The 17,843-nt window shown below is 43.4% G+C and overlaps 1 protein-coding gene across 1 annotated transcript in view; it reads right to left on the bottom strand.

Moving 5' to 3' along the window:
* Positions 1–9,904: 9,904 nt before the first annotated feature.
* The window catches only part of LOC127572575 (uncharacterized protein KIAA1958), an 85,483-nt gene continuing 77,544 nt past the window's right edge, over positions 9,905–17,843 (bottom strand). Inside the window, 2 exon segments of the mRNA XM_052019985.1 lie at positions 9,905–12,309; positions 12,312–12,474. Coding sequence (XP_051875945.1) covers positions 11,663–12,309; positions 12,312–12,474 — 810 coding nt within the window. The 3' untranslated portion in view covers positions 9,905–11,662.

The raw sequence follows: 17,843 nt of genomic DNA, 5'->3' as shown, positions 1-17,843 counted from the left end.
AGGCATGATTCATAATCTGGCACATACAAGGCACTTAGGGAAAAGCAAGCATAATATGATAACCTTTTAAAATCAAGATTTAATACAACCTGAAACTAGGATCTAAAATCCTGAAGATACAGGTTATTGGCTGTGGTACCCTTCCACACCAGTTCTGTAGGCTACGAGGTGGCTGATAAAGCCAATGTATGACCCACTTATATGTAGCATAAAGGCTGACAGGGCAGGGAATGGGTAGTTTGGAAGGTGGTATGCTTCGTCCAACGTTTACATTGGGCTTCTGTGCGCTCCTGATAAATGGACGAGGTTTTCAATACCATCTCCAATGCACCTTGGAGTTGGCATGAGTCAGGGACTAGGACAAGTTAGTGGGAATGCTGGGCTTTTTCCAAGGAGCCCCTGAAGATACAGGTTATTGGCTGTGGTACCCTTCCACACCAGTTCTGTAGGCTATGAGGTGACCTATAAAGCCAATGTATGACCCACTTATATGTAGCATAAAGGCTACATATTCAAATATCCTTGAATCCACTGGCAGGATAAGCAAACCAATGTCAATGTTCCCTCTGAGATCAATAGCCTCATTACACTCAGCTGCATTCAGCAGGCCACATTGTTCACACACACTGTTCTGAGCTCCGTCAAGGAAGAAAATTACCAGACTGACAAAAGAAAAGGTTAAAACCACCTTAAGGAAACAACTCTATTGACTCTGGGAATCAAAATGGAGGACCGTTTGGTATGGCATTAAGACTCAAATACATGCATTAGAAACATGCAGAAGCCTAGCGTAAAGAGCAGTAGAAGTGCATCACCTCACAAGCTACCCACCCACCAGCACCTCCTGCCCCATCTGTGGCAGAATCTGCAGGTCCTACATTGGCCTCGTTAGTTATGTCAAAACTCATAGGACTGGAATGGAAGCAAGTCCTCCTCGATCCCAAGGGACTGCCTGAGAAGCTTATAACTAACATTGAGCACTTCAGAGTACAAGATAGACCACACCAATATCACCTTCGCAAAATTCTCCAAATCCACTAGCAGGATAAGCAATCAAATGTCAGCGTCCCCTCCCAAGCCAACATTCATCAATACTGAGACTCTAATTACATCCATTTGGCTCCGACAGTATGACAGTAAACAAGCAATGGCTGGGATTTAAGAATGATCACATAGTTTCCAACAGATACGTATCCCTTTAAGGCATAAAACCCTAACAGGAAAAGTGCTCCAGCCGTGACTAACAGGAGAAGTTAGATATAGTATGAGATCAATGGAAAAGCTTATGCTGTCGTCAAAAAGCACAATAAAGCCCAAGGATTGAAAATATTTCAGAATTCCACAAAGGAGGACCACAAAATTAATAAGGAAAAAGTCATCTAATGAGAAGCAGAAAAAGACTGTAAAAGCTTCTATCGATATGCAAAAAAGAAAAATACAAGTGAATGTTAATGGGGACCCCTTACAGAATGAGACAGAAGGGAATATATGAGGGAATAACAAAGTTAAACCTTTTCTGTCTATTCATGGAAAGAGACACAGAAAACCTCTCAGAAATAGCAGAGAACAGGTCAAGAGTGAATGAGGAACTGAAAGAAATTAGCATGAACTAATGTTGTACTGGAGAATTAATGTAACTGAAAGCTGATAAGTCCCCAAGATCAGGTGACTGGCATGTGTCATTTCCCAAAATTCCATCAATTCCATACCTGTTCCCACAATTTGGACAGTAGCAAATGTAACCTCACCATTTAAAAAAGGGAGGAAAGACTCTGGGAACTGTAGGTTGTTTGGCAGACATCAGAGGTAGGGAAAGTGCTAGAATGTATTATTAGAGCAGAGGCAACAAGAATTTATGAAAGGGAAATCAAGTTACTTTTTTTTTTGAGCTTGTAACTACCAGAAAAGAGGGAACTAGTGGATATGATAAACACTATGATGCTGGAGGAACTCAGCAGGCCAGGCAGCATCCGTGGAGAAAAGCAGGCAGTCAACGTTTCGGGTCAGGGCCCTTCTTCAGGATTGAAGATAGGAATGGGGAAGCTCAATATATAGGAGGGAAAAGCAGAGCAGTGATAGGTAGACAAAAGAGGGGAGGCGGGGTGGGCACAAGGTGGTGGTATAGGTAGATGCAGGAGAGAGATAGTGATAGGCAGGTGCGTAACTAGTGGATATTGTGTTCTGGGGTTTACCTAAGGACTTGGTAATGTGCTACACAAGAGGTCATTAAACAGAGTTATAAAGCACACAGGATTGAAGATTGGTTAACAACCAGAGAATATGAATAAAGAGGTTATCTTCAGGTTGGAAAGCTCTTTAGTAGCAATGGTACAGCAGGGATCAGTGCTGGGGCTCCAGCTGTTCACAAGCCCTAGCAATAATTTAGATGCAAGGACCAAGTGTAATATATCCAGGTTTTCTGATGATACAATGCTGGGTGCTTGTGTGAGTTCTGAGGACATCATGACAATTATAGGCAGGCATAGCAAATGAGCAAGGACAAGGCAGATAGAATATAATGCAGAAACTTGTGGTATTCACTTTGGTGGAAAATATAGCAATGCAGAATATTTTTTAAAATGAGAGATTATAAGTATTCAGAGGGAAATTAGTGATCAACAAATCTCAAAGTTAACGTACAGGTACAAGTAGTAATTAGGAAGGCAAATGGTATGTTGGCCTTTATTGCAAGAAGGTATTATGACAAGAGTAGAGGGAGACCTCTTACTCTACTTATACAGGGTCCTGGTGAGACTACATCTGGAATAATGTACAGGACTGGTCTCTCTGCCCAAGTTAGAATGTACTTGTGATAAGAGTGATTACAGCTCGGTGTTCAACACCTTCATCCCCTCAGTACTAATCAACAAGCTTCAAAACCTAGGCCTCTGTACCTCCCTCTGCAATTGGATCCTTGACTTCCTTATCGGGGGACCACAGTCAGTGCAGATCGATAAAAACATCTCCTCCGTGCTGACCATCAACACTGGTGTCATTCGGCCAGTGCTCTACTCTCTCTACACTCAAGACCGTGTCTCTAAACACAGATCAAATGCCATCTATAGATTCGCCGATGACACCACTACTGTTGGCAGAATCTCAGATGAAGTGGAGGCGTACAGGGGTGAGATAAATTAGCTGGTTGAGTGGCGGAGCAACAACAACCTTGCTCTTAATGTCAGCAAGACCAAGGAATTGATTGTGGACTTCAGGAAAGGGAAGTCAGAAGAGAACACACTAGTCTTCATTGAGTGATCAGCGGTGAAAAGGGTGAGCAGCTTCACGTTCCTGGGCACCAACATCTCAGAGGATCTATCCTGGGCCCAAAACATTCATGCAATCATAAAGGCGGCACACCAAAGGCTCTACTCCGTTAGGAGTTTGAGGAGATTTGGTATGTCACCAAAGATTCTTGTAAATTTCTATAGATGTACAGTGGAGAGCATTCTGACTGATTGCATCACAGCTGGTATGGAGGCTCCAATGCACAGGACTGCAAGAGGCTGCAGAGGGTTACAGACTCAGCCAGCTCCATCACAGGCACAACCCTCCCCACCATCGAGGGCATCTTCAAGAGGCAGTATCCATCACTAAGAACCCTCACCATCTAGGACATGCCTTCTTGTTACTACCATCAGGGAGGTGGTACAGGAGCTTTCTTCCCCTCCACCATCAGATTTCTGAACAGTCCATGAACACTACTTCGTTATTCCTTTTGTTCTTGCACTATTTATTTCATAATTTTATATCTTTGCACTATACTGCTGTCACAAAACAACAAATTTCATGACGTACAAGTCAGTGATAATAAACCTGATTTGGGTTCTGAAGATTTAGCAGATTGATTCCTAAGAAGGGGGTGGTGGTGGTTTGCCTTATGATGAAAGATTAAGCAGATTAGAAGAAAGATCTAACTGAATCATAGAAAATTCTTACAGGGCTTCACAGGATAGATGCCTGAATGATGTTTCTCCTGGCTGGGGTGTCTTGAAACAGGGGCTACAGACTCAGATTTAACAATTGGCCATTTAGAGCAGAGAAGAAATTTTTCCACAAAGGGTGGTGAATCTTTGTAATTCTTTACCCAAGAGGACTACAGAAGCTCAATCAGAGATCAATAGATTTTTGATGTTAAGGGATTCAAGGGTTAGTGTGGAAAAATGGTACTGAGGTGAACACTCAGCTATGATCATACTGAACAGCAAAGCAGGCACAATGGTCTGAATAGCCTGTTTCTATTTCTTCTCGTGCCTGAATGCCACATTGCCTTTCTATCTAAAAGTATTTCCACACATAAATAAACCTTGTTTCTTGCTGCTGTTCCTTCCATTTCTTATAAATGGCCTCATAAACCCGTTCACAAGAATACAATTAAGCTACGAATGCCAGGAATGAATGACAGTTATTCATTGCCACTTAAGCATTAGTGACATTAAATTTAACTGTATCAGCTTGTACCAAGCTAACTCAAGGCAGAGGGGTTTAATCTGGTTAGATGAAGTTTGGTGCTTTTCCTCTATTTCCCCATGAAAAGAATGGATTATACCAAAGGTTTGGGTGGAGGAAGTGAGTACTTGGGGAATACTTTACCTCTCAAGGACTGGAGAGTTATTTGTCATTTATGCTTTATATACTCATGAAATTACTCAACTAATGAAAGTTCCTGCTCAACGTTGACAACTTCCATGAACCTATGGGCAAATCAGTTACTTTCAACCTTTTTATGTGGACTTTCTCAATTTTGTTTTCTTGATTATGAGCTTTTTGTAAGGTTGTCATAAATAACAGTGACTGCGATCAGAACAAGAGTTTTGGAAATACATGTGTATAGTGAACAAAATTTATAAATAACATTTTCAACAAAATCAGGACATGCTTAGGAGCTTTTGAAATTTAGTCACTGTTGCAAAGTGGGAAATGGAAGTTATACAGCAATGCAGTTGTGGATACGCAAAGGCAAGATTGTTCTTTCGAGATGTTCCTTACACAGGACAGTCAAATCAGTTGTGTACATCACATTACAGGGATTTTTATTGTTTGTGGTTTTATCAGGTGGAACTCAAGATTTTGACCCTTATCCTATTTTAGAGAAGGTGGGGAAGGGAAGGGATGGTTCAGAGGCAGGAAGAAATGATAGAAGGATCAAAGTATCATAATGATAGAAAGCAACTGTAGGATTCATGCGTGCATCTGAAGGAACGATACAGTTAGAACCACTTCCCTGCTCTTTTCCAAAGAGAACTGCAAGCCTCATAAATACATTTGTTTTTCATTGCCAATCATTTTTAAACAATTACCAACACTTCTACAAGGTGAAACACTTCCTCCTCACTGATGTCAAAAATTCTCATTGTTTCTTTTCTCTAAGAAGGAACACAGCCTCTCCATCCACATAAAAATTACATATGGTACCATTCTAGAATATGTCTGCACCCCTGCTGGGGCCTTGGCACCCCTTCCAAAGTCTGAGATTGGACACAGTACTCCCAACTGTGCACAAAAGACTAGCACAAACATCTCAGTCATTGTCTCAATGCAGTGCCGAGCAGGTGCTGCACTGCCAAGAGTGCCATCTTTTGGAAGAGGCTATAAACAAAGCCCCTCAAAACCCCCAAGTGGATGGGACTATTTCTTTCAGCACTATTTCAAAGAACACCCGGGGTCAGGGCTGATATCCATCTCTCATTTGGTACCCCGAGAACACAGATCATCTGATTGTTATCACGTTACTCTGTCTGAGCTTGCTGTGTGTAGAATGGTTGCAGTATATCTTACATAACAATAGTGACTGCACTTCAAAAGTACTTCACTGGCTGTAAAGTATTTTGGGCTGACAGAAGGCACTTTATAAATGGAAGCTTTTACCGTTTTATCTTTCTTTGATCTTTAACCAGTTAATTTGTAGCAAAAGTCTTTCTGAAGCTTAAATTATACTCAAGGACACAAAAGATGTACAAAAAGGTTACTGTGATGAAATCAAAATTGCTGACATTTCCTTTTAAAAGGATGATAAAATAAAGTTTATAAAATAAAAAATTAAAATATATAATATCCCCCTTTTATAGAAGGGGCAACTCAGGCAGAAGTTGGGCTTTTCATGAGGGCTTTTTTTTGAGCAACACAATGCCAGCAATGTCATGAGACCTCAGCTCACAAGACTCCAATCTGGCAGAGGGATTGGGGAAATCAATCAGGAGCAGATGAGCTCAAGGGAAGAAAACAAAATGCTGTCCCTTACAGCAAGGAGTTGTGAGTAGGCTGAAAATGATTAGCAGAGAACTCACACGAATTCGAGAATACTTGTAGTGGTGCTGAGCAACACTAGATTTCCCAGCCATTTAGCAGAAACAAGTACAGAGATTCCATATTGTTATACAAAATATAATTCTGCAGGTTGAACAGTCAGGACAACTGAAGTTGTATGCTCTAAGAAAGAAGTTGAACCTACTTAAGATCTCTGAAAGGGGAGAAAAAGAAAATGTTTTCATAATCATGAATTCTTCATGGTCTATAGAAGCATAGTGCATCAAAAAGAAAGTACAAAGAAACAATCACAGTAATTTGAATAAACATACAGGAAGTAAGCCTTTTAACAGTGTAATAGTCTCTTTTAATTATAGCATCACAAAACGATAATGCACGGGAGAATGCTATTGGGTTAATTTTAATGACCTGTTCAGTTAATCTTTCTACCCTGCCTTTTCAGCACACCCCTGCAAAATTTTCTCTGGTATATGAGCAAATTCTTTTTTTTATATATTATTAAATCTGCTTCCACCACCTTTTCCCTCACGTCACCTCCAGTGTTTTGGCCAATTGCCTTAAATTTGGATTCTCTGGTGAAGAGAACCTCTCTGCCTCTGCATCCTGCTCTTTATCTTCTCATTACCATACACTGTTCCAAGAGCGCATCCCAGAACCTCTGCTCTTACTATATAACTGTTCTCATTCACCTGCTATCATTCTGCTGACTCTGCACATGCACCTCCTCCAAGGTCTTGACATCCTTTCTAAAGTCCAGTGCTCAGAGTTGTCCATGATGTCAGGCTCCAGCTAAGACCAGTGTTCAGGACAAGTCCACGACTTCTGTATTCGATTGTGAAGGCCAAAGGTTCCACAATCACTTTTCAAGTGTTTTGCAACTTGTCTTGCTGCCTTCAGAGACCTGTGCACTAACATCCTCCCACCCCTCCACTAGTCTTAGTTCATGTTGGTGGTTGGGAAACTTTCAATGCAAACCAGCTCAGGTACCTCAAATCCAAATTTTTATTAAGCATGCATCTTCGGTTCCCATGTGGTCTGCAACCTCTGGCCATTTCCTTCCTCCTCACCCAGTGTTGCTCTTTATTCTCTAACACATCAGACAAGTACAGAAACACCCATCCAGCCCCTCACCTCCATCTTCACTCTTCCCATCAATATATTCCATTGCCTGCAGTGCTCCAAGTCTGTACTCTCCTGAGGGGATGTTGATCTTCATCATCGAAAGTGCCACACTACTGGGAAGCCCCTCATCTCTTCCTTTTCATTGTGTGGCTTCTCACTTATTTCACCCCCTGAATCTTATGGCTGTGGTGTCACTACCTCCTGGAACATGCACTTCATGAATTTCTCAACATTACGAATTCCTTCCAGCCACTGCATGCCCAGCAAGATCCTTGAGTTCCCACTCAACATCAGAACTGAAGGGAAGAGGTCTCATCCATCCCATCACTGTGGTTAAAATCCATTTATTAAAACATCAGCTTGAATCTCTATAATACCCTTAAAGTAATAATCGCAAGGTGCTTCACTGAGCATTACCAAGTAAGATTTGGCATAAGTCCACATCAAGAAATAGGACAGATGACTTAGAACTGGACCAGTGAGACTGGTTTTATGAAGTATATTGAAGGAGTGAGAAGTAGAAAGCCTTCTGATGCTTTCAATTTTGAGAAATTCTAGTATCTGAAGCCAAGCAATGAAGGCATGGCCACCAATGGTGGATTAATCAAAATTGTGACCTTGCAATCAGTCAGAATCAGGGGAGGAGAGATATCTTGAGTGCTGTGGGACTGAAAAATGTTACAGAGATACATAGAGGGTGGTGGGCAGGGAAAGGCCATGGAGGGATTCAACTGTAGAAGGGATTGTTGGAATTGGAGCCAATGTAGATCAGGAATGAAAGGAGTAATGTATGAAAGGGACGGTGTGAATTATAAGAGTTTTGGATGTATTCAAGTTCATGAGAGGTCAGCCAGGAATGACTGGACCCACCTAGAGCTAACAGTAGTATGAGCCAAGAGAGGAGAGGCCAGGTGACATTACAAAAGGGGAAAATCTTGTTACGGATTAGCTTTGTGGTTGGACGCTCAGTGCAGGGTCAATAGGGCAGAGGCCATAAATGGCCTTGGTCAGTCTCAGACACTGGCCAGGAATGGGACGGAGTCAGTTGCTGGGGACAAAATTTCGAGCAGGCTAAAAGGGAATGGTTGCTGTCTTTCCAATATTTAGATGGAAAAAATTTCTGTCCATCTGTGATTGGACTTCAGACAAATCAGAGGCTGTAGAGCAGTCAACAGGGGTGGTGGTGAGATGGAGCTGGATATTGTCTCATACTAGTAATTTTTTTAACGTATATCTGAGGGTTTAGTTCATTATCTTCTGGTGGTGTAATGTTAATGTACATTAGACTGTGATATAATAAATCTTAGATCCCTTTAATGTCAGTACCCTTACTTGGTTAATCTCAATTTTCTCTCCATAGTTCTGTGTAAATATGTTTTAGGGATAAAGGTGGGAAGATGTGCCTGGAAGCTGTGGAAGTGGGTGAGGTCCTCAATGAATACTTCTCTTCAGTGTTCACCAAGGAGAGGGGCCTTGATGACGCTGAGGATGGTGTTGGTAAGGTTAATGTTCTAGAGCACGTTGGTATCAAGATAGAGGATGTGTTGGAGCTGTTAAAAAATATTAGGACAGATAAGTCCCTGGGGCCTGACAGAATATTCCCCAGGCTGCTCTGTGAGGGAGGAGATTGCTGAATCGTTGGCTAGGATCTTTGAGTCCTCGTTGTCCATGGGAATGGTAACAGAGGATTGGAGGGTGGCAAATGTTGTCCCCTTATTCAAAAAAGGTAGTAGGGATAATCCAGGGAATTATAGACCAGTGAGCTTTACATCTGTGGTGGGCAAGCTGTTGGAAAGGATTCTTAGAGATAGGATCTATGAGCATTTAGAGAATCATGGTCTGATCAGGGACAGCCAGCATGGCTTTGTGAAGGGCAGATCATGTCTCACAAGCCTGATAGTGTTCTTTGAGGAGGTGACCAGACAGATTGATGAGAGCAGTGCAGTAGATGTGGTCTACATGGATTTTAGCAAGGCATTTGACAAGGTTCCACATGGTAGGCTTCTTCAGAAGGTCAGAGGGCATGGGATCCAGGGAAGATTGGCTGTGTGGATTCAGAATTGGCTTGCCTGTAGAAAGCAGAGGGTTGTGGTGGAGGGAGTGCATTCAGATTAGAGTACTGTGACTAGCGGTGTCCCACAAGGATCGGTTCTGGGACCTCTGCTTTTCGTTATTTTTATTAATGACTTGAATGAGGGGGTAGAAGGGTGGGTTGGCAAGTTTGCAGACGACACAAAGGTTGGTGGTGCTGTCGATAGTGTAGAGGATTGTCGAAGATTGCAGAGGGACATTGATAGGATGCAGAGCTGGGCTGAGAAGTGGCAGATGGAGTTCAATCCGGAGAAGTGTGAGGTGGTACACTTTGGAAGGAAAAAACTCCAAGGCAGAGTACAAAGTAAATGCAGGATTCTGGGTAGTGTGGAGGAGCAGAGGGATCTGGGGGTCCATATCCACAGATCCCTGAAAGTTGCCTTGCAGTAGATAGGGTTAGTTAAAAAAGCTTATGGGATGTTAGCATTCATAAGTCGAAGGATCGAGTTTAAGAACCACGAGGTAATGATGCAACTCTATAAAACTCTGGTTAGACCACACTCAAAGTACTGTGTCCAGTTCTGGTTGCCTCATCATAGGAAGGATGCAGAAGCATTGGAAAGGGTGCAGAGGAGATTTAACAGGATGCTGCCTGGTTTAGAGAGTATGCATTATGAGGAGAGACTAAGGGAGCTAGGGCTTTACTCTTTGGAGAGGAGGAGGATGAGAGGAGACATGATAGAGGTGTACAAAATATTAAGAGGAATAGATAGAGTAGACAGCCAGCGCCTCTTTCCCAGGGCACTAATGCTCAGTACGAGAGGGCATGGCTTTAAAGTAATGGGTGGGAAGTTCAAGGGAGATATCAGAGGAAGGTTTTTTACCCAGAGAGTGGTTGGGGTATGGAATGCGCTGCCTGAGGCGGTGGTGGAGGCAGGTACATTGGTCAAATTCAAGAGATTACTAGATACGCATATGGAGGAATTTAAAATAGAGAGATATGTGGGAGGAAGGGGTTAGATAGTCTTAGGCGAGGTTTAAAGGTTGGCACCACATGGTGGGCTGAAGGGCCTGTATTGTGCTCTATGTTCTAAATAACTTGGATTATTCATACATTTACCCTAGTCCCTTTAAATCAGCGCCTTCTTTCCCTTTAGTACTACACCTTTAATCTCAGCAAATTCTGAGCATCTTTCTTTTAATCTTTCAAAAGGAGAGTAGGTAGATTTTTTCTTTATTCATTTAGGGGATATGGGAGTCACTGGCATGGCCAGTATCTATTGCCCTACTCCACCTACCAGCTTCCTGAACAGCTGCAGTTCTTCTGGTGAAGACACTCCCAGCGTTGCTGGCTGGGGTGTTCTCGGATTTAGACCCAGTGTCAATGAAGGAATGGTGATACATTGCCAAGTCAGAATAGTGTGCAACTTGGAGGAGGGTCTGCATTTGGGAGCATTCCCACTCCCCACTGTCTTGTCCTTCCTGGTAGATATTGCAGGTTTGAGAGGAGGTCCTGTCAGAGCAATCGAGATGAATAACTGCAGTGAATGTCATAGATGATACACACTGTAGCCATGATGCAACAGCATTGAAGGGAGTATTGAGTTGGTGGATGGGTTGTCAATAAAATGGGCCACTTTGTCCTGAATGCACTAAGCTTATTAAGCACTCCCGTCTTACCTTGTCAATGTGGGAAAGGCTTTGATGAACCAGTAGGTGGGACACTTGCCACAGGATACCCAGCTTTTGACCTGTTCTGGATGTGTGGCAGGTCCATTTAAGTTTGCCAACTCTCAAAACCAGATCTCTTCAGACACGCACTGCTTACAGATGGTCAGTCAACATTATTAGCACTTAGTCAGGAACCCAGTTAACTCTTACTGACTTGCAGTTTTTTGTTCTAAAAAGATAAAGACAACAGCTTGATTTAAAAAACACTCCACTACTCACTACTACTTACCAGGGAATTCCCATTCTCACCAAATTCCCCACAGCAATAGTTTGCAGTTTTGTTTTATTTTACAGAGGTTATGTGACAGTAGCCTTTTAGAAAAACAAACCTGTAATGAAAACATTGCAACAAAAAGATTATGAATGATTAAATAACCAACTATTGCCCTCTTCCAAATAAATTCACATTGTGTTTCATTTTCTATCTGCTAGGCTGATCATTATTTTCCATCCCCCATTATTGAGAAGATCTATAGTTAAAACAACTCTTTTGGTCCACAGCCACAGACTTTCCTCAGCTGTCAGTCGAAAGGAACTTTCCTGGCTTGAGGAGAGATGCCTGAGTGAAGGACACAAATGTGAAGCTCTCGCTTTGCTCAAGCCTTACTTTCTTTGCCAGTTTGGGGACCACTGCCCTGAGAGAGCGGAGGCCCATTCTCTGCTCCTCAAACCAGACGCTGTCCAGCTGGGAGAAATCCTTCCTGGCTACAAGGTAAAAGGGAGATTTGGGATCCCGCTGGCTCGGAGGCCGGTGGGTGTACATGTATTTATACAGCAGGCAGTATGGACACCTCTTGAGTCCTTCCGAGTGCTCGTGGTAGACCTGACCAAAGCAGAGCTTGTTGCTGCAGACTTTGCTCTCTCTTTTGACCATGTCAGTCCGTGCAAAGAAGGGCCTATTCTCTGCGTCCTTCAACAGCTCGATATCCCCGTACATGAGGTCCACGTGCTCCTGCAAGGTTCTCATGTTGAAGTACTGGCTGTTGAACTTCACCACCACACTGAGCAAAGCCACTGGGTTGGTGTCACCCAAGTAACCAGCCTGCCACATCTCCTCCTCATCCTGACCAGTGAAGTAGATGATGTTGCGGGATCGCGAGCCAGACATGCCTGCTTTGTTCAGCATCCTCAGTTTGTCCTTCAGCTTCTGGGTGGAGGACTGAAGATGGCATCACCTATGGAGAAGCCCACATTGGCGTTCTTCAGCACGCGATCCAGGCCCCGCCGGATTGCGTGAAGGGAGGTGGCCAGAAAATCAGAGCCATCAGTCTTCCTCACGGTCACATAGAAGTCCTCCAGCAGCTCGTTGAGCTTCACAGGTGGAATCTTTAAAAGGAGAGAAATTAGCAAGTAATTGGTGAAGTTGCATTGCTTCTTCAGCTCATTTCCCTCTCTATGCACTCCCTCCCAATCAGGTTTAGGGTTCAGTTTCACTAGTGCCAATCAGCCTGCAAGAACCTTGCCCTCACCTCAAATGCCGGCTGAGACAGACAGCAGGTCCTGGAGAAAAATTGATCCAGATCCTGCCCATGCATGCCTGCAGGAACATTGATCAGGAACACTGATCAGGAACATGTGATGATCCACTATTACAGCTGCACCACCCAGACTCCTCACAAAAGATCTTTCCAACTCCACTCAGAACAGGAACCAAATCTGGGTCCCACCAGTCAGTATTGGGGACAGCCACGCCGTGTGCTTTATTTAGAATGACTCTCTCTCTCTTTGGACGTCGTTACCTGCCCTTTCCTTCCTACTCATTGTAGTGTTTCCAAACCTTTCTCGCTGCACTGTTAACAGATTTGCACAGATGCAGTAAATGAATATTGAATATGTTATATTCAGATGCAGTCTGAATATCTTTAAGACAGAGGTAGATAGGTGCTTGATAAACAAGGGGTGAAATGTTGCTGTGAGCAAGTAGGAATGTGGAGTCTGGGTTACAATCAGATCATCATGATCTTAACAAATGGTGGAGCAGGCTTGAGGGCCCAAATGTCCAACTCCTGATTCATGTGATTGTATAAACAATAGCGGAAACTGATACTGTAGTAGGTGTAAATCAAACCTTGTAAAGGAGGTATCAGCCAAAACCTTGATATCAATCCTTCTAGGAATCTTCTGGAGTCTCTAGGATTCAAGATGAATTGCTCAAATAATCCATTGAGCAATTCTAGAGAAAACCATTTAAAATGTTTCAAAAGCAAAGTACTGCAGATGGTGGAAACCTGAAATAAACACACAAAATGCTGGAAATACTCAGCAGGTCTAATAGCATCAGTGGAGAAAGAAACAGAATTAATGGTTTAGATTACGACTTTTCATCAGAATTCAGAAAAGTTAGAAATGAAAGATGTTTTGTTGCAGGGAAAGCAGAAAGGGATCTCTGATGGAGACCAAGAATAACTGAATGGCAAAACTTGCTCTGGCTGCTGCAACTTTTTCCAGTTGCAGTAGCCAGAGCAGCAGAGGGGAGGAGTTAGTAGCTTTTTTTTTAAATAGTTGTGTGATTGGCTAAGTGTGTGGCAACTCAGCCAATAAAAGAAAGGTAAGGTAAAGCAGAGCAGCATTGTGACAGTGGGCCAGTGTAGGAGTGGGACTTCTGAGGCTTCAGTGAGGAGGCAGAGGTGAGTAGCAGCTAAGGTTTTTTATAGTAGTTAAAAAAAAAGACATCAAATTATAACTAATTAAATAAAGAAGGGATGCAGTATCAGGTGATGTGTTGTAGCTGCATGATGTGGGAGCTGGTGGATCCCATTGTGGTTCCTGGTGTCCACATCTGCAGCAAGTGTTGGTTGCTTGAGGAACTCAGGCTCAAAGTTGATGACCTGGAATCTGAGCTTCAAACACTACGATGCATCAGGGAGGGGGAGAGTTACCTGGACACTGTTTTTCAGGAGGCTGTCACACCCATTAGATTAACTACTTCAAATTTGGTCTGTGGTCAAGGACAAAAGGGTGTGACTGTGAGTGAGGCAGGTAGGGGGATCCAAGAGGTAGTGCTGGATGATTCTCAGCCCTTGAGCTTGTCCAACAGGTCTGAGATTCTTGCTCCCTGTGTGGATGAGAGTGGGGGCTGTAGGAAGGATGAGCAACCCAACCATGGCACCGTGGTTCAGAGAACCATTTGAGAGGGGGCAGAGAAGAGAAATGTAGTTGTGATTGGGGATAGTGTAGTCAGGGGAATCAACAATTCTCTGTTGCAAGGATTGAGAGACCCGAAGGCTGTGTCGCCTGCCTGGTGCCTGGGTTCGGGACATCTCATCTGACCTCCAGAAGAAGTTGGAATGGGAGGGGAAAGATCTAGTTGTTGTGGTCCATGTGGATACCAACAACGTATGTAGAACGAGGCAAAAGGTTCTGCTGAGACAGCTAGGGACTAAATTAAAAAGCAGAAACAAAAAGGTAGTAATGTCTGGATTGCTACCAGAGCCACGTGCAAATTGGCACAGGGTAAATCAGATCAGAGTTAAATGCGTGGCTCAAAGATTGGTGTGGGAGACATGGGTTTGAATTCATGGGACACTGGCACCAGTATTGGGGAAGAAGGAAGCTGTTCCAATGGGACGGGCTTCACCTGAACCACGTTGGGACCAGGATCCTGGCAAATCACATAACTAGCGCTGTAGATAAACTAAATAGTTGGGGGGGAGGGTGGGTCCAACAGTTTGGAAAAGTATGGATGAAGTAAAAGGGAAGCAGAGTGCAGGAGAGGTTACTGAAATCTCCAGAATAAAGAATAAGACAAAATTTAGAAAGAGATAAGAATTTAATATCAGGCAACATGGAAACAAATTTGAGAAGAAGGGTGGTGAATACAGGACTGAAGGTGTTATTTGAATGCACACAGCATATGAAATAAGGTAGATGAGCTCATAGCACAGTTAGAAATTGGCAGATATGACGCTGTGGGCATCAGAGTCATGGTTGAAAGAAGGTCACAGCTGGAAGCAAAATATCTAAGGATACACATCATATTGAAAAGACAGGCAGGTGGGCAGAAGGAGTGGGGTGGCTCTGTCGGTAAAAAATGAAATCAAATCCTTAGCAAGAAGTGGCAAGGGATCAGAAGATGTAGAATCCTTGTGGGTAGAGTTAAGAAACTGCAAGGGCAAAAAGACCCTGATGGGAATTATATGCAGGCCTCCGAATAGTAGCCAGGATGTGGGGTAAAAATTTCAACAGGAGATAGAAAAGGCACGTAAAAAGGGCAATGTTACGGTGGTCACGGGGGATTTCAATATGCAGGTAGATTGGGAAAATCAAGTTGGTACTGGATCCCAAGAGAAGGAATATGTAGAATGCCTACAAGAGGGCTCTTTAGAGCAGCTTGTAGTCGAGCCCACCAGGAAAAAGGCAATTCTGGATTTGGTGTTGTGCAATGAACCAGATTTGATTAGGGAGTTTAAGGTAAAGGAACCCTTCGGAGGCAGTGATCATATGATAGAATTCACCCTACAGTTTGAGAGGGAGAAGCTAAAATTGGATGTATCGGTATTACAGTTGAGTCAAGGTAACTGCAGAGGCATGAGAGAGGAGCTGGCCAAAGTTGAGTGGAAGGGGACCCTAGCAGGGATGACGGTAGAGAGCAATGGAAGGAGTTTCTTGGAGTAATTCAGAAGACGCAGATCAGTGCATCCCAAAGAAGACGACGCATTTCAAAAGGAGGATGAGGCAACCATGGCTGACAAGGGAAGTCAAAGACAGCATAAAAGCAAAAGAGGGCAAACAATTTTGCAAAAATTAACAGGAAGCTAGAGGATTGGGAAGCTTTTAAAAACCAACAGAAGGCAACTAAAAAAGCAATAAGGGGAGAAAAGATGAAATATGAAGGTAAGCTTGCCAATAATAAAGAAGAGGATACCAAGTTTTTTTCAGATATAAGGAGTAAAAGAAGCAAGAGTGGACATCGGACTGCTGGAAAATGACACTGGCGAGATAGTCATGGGGAAAAAAGAAATGGCGGATGAACTGAATAAGTATTTTGCATCAGTCTTCACTGTGGAAGACACCAGCAACATACCAGAAATTCAAGAGAGTCAGGGGGCAGAAGTGAGTGTAGTCGCTATTACTAAGGAGGAGGTGTTTGGGAAACTGAAAGGTCTGAAGGCAGATAAGTCACCTGGACCAGATGGACTACACCCCAGGGGTCTGAAAGAGGTAACTGAAGAGATTGGAGTCATTTGTAGTGATCTTACAAGAATCACTAGAGTCAGGAATGGTTCCGGAGGACTGAAAAAAAAAAATCGCAAATGTCACTCCACTCTTTAAGGGAAGGAGGCAGAAGACAGAAAATTATAGGCCAGTTAGCCTGACTTCAGTGGTTGGTAAGATGTTGGAGTCCGTTATTAAGGATGAGGTTTCAGGGCACATGGAAGCTCATGATAAAATAGGCTGAAGTCAGCATGGTTTCCTTAAGGGAAATCTGCCTGGCAAATCTGTTAGAATCCTTTGAGGAAGTAGTAGTGTATGGGCAGCACGGTGGTCTAGTGGTTAGCGTAACACTATTACAGCGCTAGCGACCCGGCTTCAATTCCTGTCACTGTCTGTAAGGAGTTTGTACATTCTCCCCACGTCTGCATGGATTTCCTCTGGGTGCTCCGGTTTCCTCCCACATTCCAAAGATGTGGTTGACACTCGCGGGCTGCACATTTTCAGTAATGCAAAAAGATGTATTTCACTGTGTTTCGATGCACATGTTACTAATAAATATATTAAAATATCTATCTTAAGTAACTGGAGACAAAGGAGTCAGTGGATGTTGTTTACTTGGATTTTCAGAAGGCCTTTGACAAGGTGCTGCACATGAGGCTGCTGAACAAGACAGGAGCCCATGGTATTACAGGAAAGGTACAAGCATGGATAAAGATTGGTCAACTGGCAGAAGGCAAAGAGTGGGAATGAAGGGGGCCTTTTCTGGTTGGCGGCCAGTGACTAGTGGTGTTCCGCAGGGGTCAGTGTTGGGTCCGCTACTTTTCACAATATATGTTAATGATCTGCATGATGGAATTGAGAGCTTTGTGGCCAAGTTTGCTGATGATACAAAGATAGGGGGTGGCAGGTAGTGTTGAGGAAGCAGGGAGTCTGCAGAAGGACTTGGACAGGGCAAAGAGGTGGCAGATGGAATACAGCGTTGGGAAGTGTACGGTCATGCACTTTGGTAGAAGGAATAAAGGCATAGACTATTTTCCAAATGGGAAGCAAATTCAGAAATCGGAGGTGCAAAGGGAACTTGGGAGTCCTGGTGCAGGATTCCCTGAAGGTTAACTTGCAGGTTGAATCGGTAGTAAGGAAGGCAAATGCAATGTTAGCATTCATTTTGAGAGGACTAGAATATAAAAGCAAGGATGCAATGCTGAGGCTTTATAAGGCATTGGTCAGTCCACATTTGGAATACCGTGAGCAGTTTTGGGCCCCATATCTGAGGAAGGGTGTGCTGGCATTGGAGAGGGTCCAGAGCAGGTTTACAAAAAGATTTCCAGGAATGAAAGGGTTAACATAGGAGCAGCATTTGATGGTCTGGGCCTCTACTCACTGGAGTTCAGAAAGATGAGGGGAAAATCTCATTGAAACCTACTGAATATTGAAAGGCCTGGATAGAGTGGACGTGGAGAGGATGCTTCCAATAGTGGGAGAGTCCAGCACCAGAGGGCACAACTTCAGAATAAAAGAACGTCCCTTTAGAACAGAAATGA

This window comes from Pristis pectinata, chromosome 7 (genome assembly GCF_009764475.1).
Source record: "Pristis pectinata isolate sPriPec2 chromosome 7, sPriPec2.1.pri, whole genome shotgun sequence".
Lineage (NCBI taxonomy): Eukaryota > Metazoa > Chordata > Chondrichthyes > Rhinopristiformes > Pristidae > Pristis > Pristis pectinata.
Note: the sequence above shows the minus strand (reverse complement) of the source record. Positions and strands in the feature narration are given on the sequence as shown.